This window comes from Cariama cristata, unplaced genomic scaffold, assembly GCF_000690535.1.
Source record: "Cariama cristata isolate BGI_N322 unplaced genomic scaffold, ASM69053v1 scaffold2693, whole genome shotgun sequence".
Classification (NCBI taxonomy): domain Eukaryota; kingdom Metazoa; phylum Chordata; class Aves; order Cariamiformes; family Cariamidae; genus Cariama; species Cariama cristata.
This window is the reverse complement of record NW_009607622.1, coordinates 1-9,609: the sequence shown is the minus strand read 5'-3', so window position 1 is coordinate 9,609 and position 9,609 is coordinate 1. Positions and strand designations below refer to the sequence as shown.

At 37.6% G+C, this 9,609-nt stretch overlaps 1 protein-coding gene across 1 annotated transcript; it reads right to left on the bottom strand.

Moving 5' to 3' along the window:
* Positions 1-1,651: 1,651 nt before the first annotated feature.
* On the bottom strand, positions 1,652-6,252 carry ERH (enhancer of rudimentary homolog (Drosophila)). The gene is made up of 3 exons (XM_009696781.1): positions 6,170-6,252; positions 4,867-4,987; positions 1,652-2,150 (listed from the first exon to the last, which is right to left on the bottom strand). The coding sequence occupies exons 1-3, from the start codon at positions 6,174-6,176 to the stop codon at positions 2,048-2,050; spliced, it is 231 nt and encodes a 76-aa protein (XP_009695083.1). The 5' UTR covers positions 6,177-6,252; the 3' UTR covers positions 1,652-2,047.
* Between the last annotated feature and the right edge of the window lie 3,357 nt (positions 6,253-9,609).

The following is a 9,609-nucleotide window of genomic DNA, read 5'->3' as shown; positions in this document are numbered from 1 at the left end:
CAGTTACTGTACTAGAGCCAAAACCAAGAAAGAGGAAGATTTTTTTTTTTTTTTCATTAGACCAAACTTTAGATTATCTTTGAAGGAGCTGTGTTATGTTCCAAGTTCCCGATTACCATAGACTCACCATGCTTCTTGCACTTTTCACAATAAGGAAAGAGCCCACATTGCTGTTTTTCCTTAAATTGAAAACAAGCTCACAGAATGAGGAAATTAAATTCCTATTTTTAATACAATAGGAAGTGAGAAGGGATTTGGCTTCATTTAAAGACTGCAAAATTGCATCCTACTTAGCACCCTGAATGAGCCACCATGAGAACACTGGAATTAAAAAAAAAATAACCTAAACATTTAGGTTTAGCTAACCTAACATGTTAGGAAAGAATGTGTTATTTTACTGCTTGCTATAGAGGAGGATAAGCTATACAAGTTGTTTAAATAACATTGCTTATATTAAACCTGAATGTTATTATATGAGGCAATAGTGAATTTTTAAAGTTTTACTTACTATGTCAAGCTGCATTTGGATATAAAAGCAAAACTTCCATACAGAAGTATTTATAGATTTAAGTAACCTTAAGTGGATTAATATACTTCTGACCTACTGTGTTTTGAAAATCACTATTTATTCTAAAAGAAGTATGTTTTGATGTTAGCAGATTGAATTGATTCCTGGTCACTACAACTGCAGAGCTAGTAGGTCTAATCTCCAATTTGAATCTGTGTTGAGAAAAAAGTTTAACACCTCCTCCCAACATCTTTCTAAGAATTTCTATCTCTTCAGAAATTTGACTCCAAGTCTTCAGCAGCTATTACTTACCACTTAAGCGAAGCTACTTTCATTAACGCTCTACTATAGACAGCCAATTTGACCTCAGATTCTTTTAAGCCAATCCATTTGCTGTGAGGTACATCAGAAAGTATTGGTATGTATTAGGCAGTTAAGTGCGCTGGAGAGAATTGCATTCCTCTGTTAATCCTGGAACTGTTTCTTCTGGTTGAATATACCTGTACAGTCTAAGACTCAAATCTGTACCTATAGTAGGCAAACTCTGGACTAACGCAAAGGCACAAAGATCCAAGCCAGCCTTGCTTTTCTACCTGCTGTATTTTTTGGTCTAACGTGTCCTCCAACGCAAACTTTCAGTACAGCAAAATTACAAAGACATCAACGTTCAAGATATCCAGGGGCAGATATAATTTTACAGTGCGTGCAAACAGTTAAGTCCTCATCCTTTGTAAAGAGAAAATGCAGTTTGAGGCAGATCCCCATCAAAACAATTTGCTTTGCCTAGTCCTTTCTCAGGGAAAGCTGGAAGTAGACTAATTCATGGGGTCTGTGATGTGATACATTCAGTCTGCTCCTACCCATCACCTATCCCAGAGCAGACATACTTACCTGAATATAAACACCTTGTAGAGAGATCGAGTTTAGAGCACAAGAGGGTTGCCATGTTTCCCAAAGATCCCCAGAAAAGACAGTAGTTAAGATTAGGCTAGAGAAGTTAACTTGGCAGGCCAGAATTTGAGCCGTTCTGTAATACAGCAAACAACCGTTGGTTCAGTCCACACAACCTTTTTCAGCCCGGTTTCATGGCAAACAGGCAAGATCTAATTTGTTTGGCAAAAACCACAAAATTCAGCACTCAAGTTTAACTAAAGGGTAGTTTTTTATTCCCCATTAAGACCGTCTCAAGGACATAACTAAATGTTGGAAACCCCACAGAAGGGCACATACAGTGAATGTGGTGAAGTACAATGTGAACAGCCCCAGGGGTTCAAATAGGGTAGGACCATTAGCTAACCAGAGGAAAAAACCAAATTAAAACTCTGCTGAAGATGTTGCACTTTCTTCCCCATTTACACTGAAAAAAAAAAAAGTCAAACCCCACAAAATTCTTGCATCTCTAACATCACATTCAGTCCTGGCTAAAGAGTTTAACAAGATGGCAACAGGATGACTATAATACAAAACGTTTGCTACTACACTCTGTACACACCTGTTGTCCAAGCCCTCCCCCAAGCCCACGTAATGATGGTGTCCCCATTATTTGCTGGCTTGCTGGGCCTGCCTGCGGAGGAGGACGTAGATCTTCTCCTTTATCCAGTCTTTATTGTACGGTTGGTACGTCTGAGTATCAGCACGGTAACTAAAGAGAAAAAAAGAATAAATGTAATATCAATCCGCCCTGTAGTACGTTTACCAGAACTTCCCAAACAATTAAGCGTCCTCAAGTGTATGAGGCAGAAAGCTGTGGACAGAACACAAGTAATATCAGAAGCAGATGGGACCAAACAATTAAGCGTCCTCAAGTGTATGGAGGCAGAAAGCTGTGTACAGAACACAAGTAATATCAGAAGTAGATGGGAATTGCCACTTAGAAAACAGATTTAACCTGTTCCCTAAAAACCAGTTCCCCAGCAGAACAGTAAGAACCTGAAATAAAACTAGATGCTCCAAGGACTACCAAGTGACTGGATCACAGTGCATTCACATGTTAATTCAGCAATATAATTACTCTGGGAGACGACAAATGGAGCACCTTAATACTCTGGAGCTCAGAATGAAGAAGAATATTTCTACCAGGAAACGATCTAATTTGTCTTAATGAGCCAAACACTTCTTCAACACTACTTCAAGCAAGTGTTCATGTAAGTTTTTAAGTGTTCCACTTCTGTTTGGAATTTTTAGAAAATGAATAAAAGCACAATTTCCCAGGAGCAAAGGTAGACTCACAGACGGATGACAAAGGATTCTTGCCAGTTTGCAGTCAGGGCAAGCTTATATCTAACAAAAAAGGACACTTCATAAAAAGCAAACTAAAAACAAGAACTCACAGACTCATTTTCTTTGCTACTCAGGGATAGCTGATAAAAGTAGTCCATTAGCAAGATTTCTTGCCAGGGCCAGAGAATTCAGTTACTCAAGACCCTGTTAAATTGAAGCAATTAGACCGAAAAATGAAAGCAAATTGTGCGAAATTATCTCTGTAGATTTGTGCCCTCCTTTCCCCCTTAGCTGTTAAAGTTGAATTTTTTTTTTGATGAAGACGGTACTTTCAGTGAATGCTTCAAAACCTACTGAAGTCCCAATCAGTCTTTAAATCTTGGTACACCTATTTCTAACCAGGTAAGAAGGGTGAGATGGTCGTTGGTAAGAAGCTAAGTAAAAATCCAGAGTTAACTCCATCCAGAACCATTTACAGTTCTCACCTAAGAAAAAACATTAAGCATACTGTTTCTAAGAAAGCCTTGTTATTTAAAACCCAGCATGACTGGTTCAAAGCCATAGAAAGAGTTTCAGTATATATAGATATAGTAGTAGTTCCAGTGCAGTATAAGAAATGTTAGTTTCACGAAAACTTGCTGATTTCCACCCCCATCCATTCATAATGCTACACTGCAAGACCAGATAGCAAGTACTTTAGGAACCTCCATGAACACAAGACATGTCTGGTACACTACGTGCTGCGTGTGCCATCTGGTGGAAAACTGTAAGCTGAAGTAGAATTTGGCAAGACACTGAGTTTACAAACCAAATTAAGAAAGGCACAAGACTGTACTAGAAAAAACAGTTGCTACTTCCTAAAGCAAGTAGCTAGCTTCAGTCTGTTAGATGAACTAAAACAAAGTGTGTCTTTCAGACTGTATCATCCCAGCACTATGACACCTGAAGATCAAATGTGGCAGAACGTCTAGGGACAAAGTAACTCTGCAGAAACTAATCCTGTTTTACTTATTCTACTGAAAACTTTGGTAAACGGCATTTGTAATAAGTCACTATCAGTAACACAGATTCTGTATGTACATCAGAATGCAAAGGAAAGCAACCTGATGCTCAGTGGTTTTTTTAAATAGCTTTTTATTTTAAACTGGAATTAACTGGCAAAGGCTGTTCACTATGCAGCTACACAGGTACTTGCACTGGGATTTCAGACAGAGCAGTACAGCTGCAGGAATGTCCTCACCAGATACCCACTGGCTTAAAAAGAGAATGTTAAGATTTGAAAGCCAAATACTATGTCTCTTGTTATTTGAATATGAGATTTGAATCCTTATTCCTACAGAATTTCTGCAAAGTTGATACCACTGTCATACCAAACAATTACCTTGAAGTTTATGGCGTGGAAAGTACTCATGATCTGGACTAAGTGACTTACTTATAATGTTATGTTCTGAATAGTGAAATTAAACATTTGATTTCACAGTGTAGTCAGAATGGAAAGTATACAAGACCATCTTTCCTTGCCCACAACTTTAACACACCGATGAGAACTGGAGATAATGTATTCACAAGAACACTTAAACACTTAGCTAGGGCTCTCTGAAGGATTGATCTGTTCCTCAATCACTTCATTAGGATTTACAGAAACTCCCATCTTGCTGTATCTTGATCAAAATAAACAGTTGGCTGCAATGCACTTCTGTCGATTTCTACCATACCACTAGTGCAGCCCTCAGTTGAATAGAATTCTGTAACCGTTCTGCTTCGTTCTGCTTCCTTAAGAATCGGACCAACTGCACAAAGGCAGATACAGCACGAATTTAAACAGATTCTAGCATTAATAAAATACGTAGCTGTATTAAACTGTTGGACTTCAGTATTTGAAACACTGGGAGCTTCAATGTGTCTAAAATCCAAATGGAACTGTCAGTTTCTAAGCTTTCTTTAGAGGTACTTTATTCCAATGCAGTTAATTGGAGTGGGCAACATGGTATGCCAGCTGCAATACTGCTGCCTTACAAACAGTTATTGCAAAAAACACCCAGAACCTTACCAGATTTCACATAAAACATGTAAGAGTTTAGATGGAAGAATTCTGACTTTTCTAAATCACTGAAATGCACTTGTACAGCTGAACTTACACAAGACAGCTGAGGTCTGCCAAGTCATCAATGAAGTCAAACAACTGGCTGATATCATATGTAATGGATGGACTGTTGGGATTCATTCTCTTCAGATGCTCTTCATACATTTTACAGACTCCTACAGAGAAACAAAATTAACAATACAATATTAAAAAAACAACTGTGTGTGCTGAAACTTCTTCAGCTATTGAATCAGGAAAGAAAGACACCAGGAAAGTTGAGAGATGACTACCATGAAAACAGAGACATAAACTTCTTACTCAGATTTTGCAGAGTTTAAATGCTTTTTTCTAGATATTTGCATTGAAACATAATGCTATAAAATCAGGTAATATGCACAGAAAGAAGCATGATCATCATCCAGAGGAAAAAGTTTTAGTTCCGTCAAAGATGTAACTTTCCATGCAATAAGCTCCAATGGAAACCTGAAATTCCTTCTAATAATTTTAAGACAGCAACTGCAACATATATTCCTACTGTACAGATATCTGAGAGAGCAGAACTAGTGCCAAATAAAGCTACTCAAATCTCCTAAGAAAGATTGTTCTTGATGAAAGAGTCAAACAGGGCTACTGAGGTAAGAGTGACAGCACAACCCTATATATGAATTTAAATCAGTTTTATTTAAGCTAGCCCATAAATAATTCAGATACATTTGAGAAGAATGCAATATTAAAGTGAGCACAGAGGTTTTACATGGTCTTTTTTATGCTTTTGTTTGCCTTGCAAAACTTCCTGGAATTAGAATTTTTAACGTTAAGTGAACTTCCACATTTAAATCACACAGCTGTAGAATTTCAATCTTCTTTCCAAGCTCACTATGTCTCTTAAAGTCATGCAGGATTTCATCTCTGGCATACATGCCATGAGGCTGCAAGTTACGTATCAATTGCACACATATTTTTATGTTCTATATTATTTCCAGTGGCAATCTTTGCTCTACATGGCTAGCACAAAAATTATTGAAAGAGGCTCTGATCCTGCAACGAGATGCATTCAGGCAAGTCTGCTGCATAGCCCCACCAAGAATATTGCCTAGTCTCACAAATTCAATGTGGTTCAATCTAATTAAATAAAAAAGAGACATTTAATATAAAAAGGAAGTTTTAGAAACAAAGAATAACTATTTTTTAGTTTGCTAAAACATTAGCAAACTAAAAGCATGAGACATTTTTGCTCTTTTTTTGTGACTTACCTTGAGAAAACATGAACAGCAATTTATTTTCTTACTGAGTAAGTTTGGGACTATGTCAAAAATGGGGTTTTAACAACAGTTTTTGATGACCATGTTTGCACCCACCTTCCATGCACTCATTCACCGACTCATAATCAGCATATGTTCTGCCTTCTGGCCTCTTGGTAGGCTGGACAAGTAGAATTGTGTGAGACTAAAAAACAAAACAAAAAAAAACACCAAGAAAACAAGTTACTTGCAAAATTTGAATTTTTTTTTTGTTTGAATTAAGTTATTTATCTGAATGAAGCACTAAAAAGAACCATAATATTAGAACACTGAACTAGCCAATCAGGGACACAGACATTTTCCAAATAGCGTTTACTGTTGATATAAGGTGTGTTAATAATTTTTGTTTGCCATCAGTCCTGTCAAACCTTACATAACTTTAGAATGTGTAAAATCACCAGTAAAGCAGCTACTGCGTTGAAAAAAAAAACCAACACAGAAATAGTTTCTATTTAAACACAAAAGCAAAGCAATAATGTCAAAGTATAAAAACTATGCCATTAGTGTATTTACTCATTTTATACCAAATGTAAACTGTTAGTAAGATTTCAAATACCCCAATTAAAGAGCAATGAGGGAGTCCAACTTAACTTCACTGTCAGTCTCACCTTAGTGATTTTAACAGGAACAGCTATTTTGAGTTACTCATTTAACTTCAAGGGAACACAAATTATACAGCAAATCCGTACTTAGTATTCAAGATTATTTCCGGCAAAACAGATGCACTGATTTTTCATACTTCAGTGAGTCTACTGAAACAGTAATTATGGCACTGATAACTGTTCCACATGTCAGAATCTGTAAGCTTGTTCTTCTGCAGGAAAGACTCAGATGACTGTAAAGTCTGTAGCTTGCATTATTTCTGTAATATTTTTACTTGGCTACAGCAAGTAATTTGAGCAAACAAGAAGCAAGATTTTTGAAGTGTACACAATCTGTGATCTAATTAACAGGTTACACAGCACAGCAAGTTTGTAAGTGTGCTACAAAACACCATTTCCAGTGCTGCTAGTTGGATCCAACATTTTCAATGCTAATATATGAGGTGAGCACACAACATGTAATATTCATGGAGGCAACGGCAGAGTAACACACAGTGGAAACAAATACCAAAGCATATTATTGGGCTTAAATTAATCAGCTGCTGATAGAAAAATCCTGACCCACACTTTGCACTTATCAGTGAAGTTACTAGTTCAGTGTTCATCAAATGCAGTGACAGAAAAATGGTGAGTATTAGGATTTACAAGGAACATATAAGAAAATAGTACAAATTTTTAGATCACGACTGGTAGTGTTCCCACACCTGGAATACAGATCTCAGTTCTTTAAATTCTATCTCAAATAACATGGTAGAAGAGGATTCAGAGAAGCCCAAGAAAGAGTTGCACACAGAAACAAGCAGCAAGACTTTTCCCAATCAGAAATGGAAAAAGAGAGGAATTCAGAGCTACACACTGTAATAAAAGTCATACAAAGATGACTAGATGATTTAAGACCACTTTCATGTATGCCAGAGGTCAGTAGATTTGAAAGGAATTCCCCAAGGGGGAGCTGGTATCTGGCTGTTCGTAAGTGCATTGTACTTGAACAGGTATATCTTACCAGGGAGTCCAAATGACTGCCAAACTTTATTATAAAATACTTTTTCCAGCTCTATCATTTTTATTTGCTGGTCACTGACAACAAGGCTTGGTTCCAGGACTTGCAACTCTGACTTCCTGGGAGCATTTGACTAAGGATCTCTTATTAACAACAATGGATGAGGTGTATTGGCCAGTTCAGTCAGCATGTTCTAAAAAAAGTGTGTTACTTTAGCATCAGAATGTCTTGCAAACTACATTTGTGGTGTCTGATTACATACACATATTTATCTCTTTCAACTAAAGTCAGTATTAAAAAAAAATTGTGTGTGTTTGATAAAATCTAAGAGGGCATAGATAAAACTGAACTGACCGAGAGTTACAGAACTGTACAATGACGAGTGAATTCTGTATTTGGTCTCCCAGTATCTTGCTGGGGAACCAATTTAGGCTTTCTGGCATATAGATACCCAGGGTATTCCTCCCATTCTTTGAGTGTTAAATGAATGTATATATTCTGAAATCATTCCCATAATCAGATTATTAAAAAAAAATTCAGTGAGCCAGACATGTAAGCCAGTTCTTTCAGAACTTTACAGTAGAAATTATTTGGGCTTCTGACTTTAAACTGTTTATCACTTCAGACACTTTATAATATCTATATCAGAAACTGGCCTGGAAATTATTAAAATTAATACCATTGGGAACATCCGTATTGTAGAACTAATGCATCACATCTCAAACATTTATTTGGGAGTTTCTCATTATTTTACCTTAAGGAAAAAAAAAAAGAAATTGTTTGATTTGATAAAATTGTTCCTCCTCTCCTACCACATAACTACAAAAAATGACAAATTCAGAAGGCCTGAGAGAAGTTTCCTCCATTACCTGCCCTACTGAATATATCCCTAAGCAACAGGGCAAAAATCAGTGTGATAACTATTATGTTTTTCTATAGATATAAATAATGTTAGAAAAGATTGTATAGGAAAAAGAAAACCAAAACAAGGGAAGATTAATAAACCTTCACGCATTAGAACCAGGTTATCTGGAGGAGCCCAATACAGACTTCTACTATTATGATGCGTATCTTGGGTTTTCTTGCATTTTCTTTAAAAGCACAGTTGTAATAGCTGCTGTTAAGCAGGACACTGAATGAGACACCACATGGTTTACATTACACCAATTCTGAATTTCTAGAAAGCACTTTAGGAGGTGCTCTGATTACCGAAGACACAACCCTGTAAAGATGGTTAAGGCAGTGCTGACAGCCAAACCAGCAGGACTTAGGAGCTAGGTAGCATCTGCCCAAAGAGGGTTCCACCAATTGTAGTTTATTCAACAATAATGTCAAAAAAACCCCCACAAAACCCAATTTAAAAAAAGGAAGATAAACAAGTATTGCAAGAATAAGATGTGCAGCGAGGCAAATACATGTAGTATACTGCAAACACTTAAATGCCTTTCAGTTACTTCTGCTAGGGAGAAAGTGTGGTTTAAGTGTCACCTTTCACTTTGGAGGACAGGGACAGAGCTTGTAGCTGCTCACCCTAGCAGAGACTCACTGCTTTTGAGCAAGTGCCAGACAGATGTAGAACTCTGCTGCAAACCCAGAAGGAGTTGTCCTTCCACCGCAGGCCAACGATTTGCTTCAGAGTATTCAAATTTATTAGATGAATGCAACAAACTATTGTGACTGGTAGGCCTTTGTGCTTCAGCGTGCCACTCACAGCCCACCAGCGCGAGCCACCGCCTTTCCTTCCTCCACGTACTGGGGAGGAGCACGGAAAGCAGCATGGGCAGAAACAGCTCCAATGAACGCAAATCAGCCGCTTAAGGGAGGCAAACTCGCCGGGTCCGCGAAGCCAGCGCTCGCGAGGAAGAGCTGCACTTCCAGAAGCGCCCTGAAAAGGG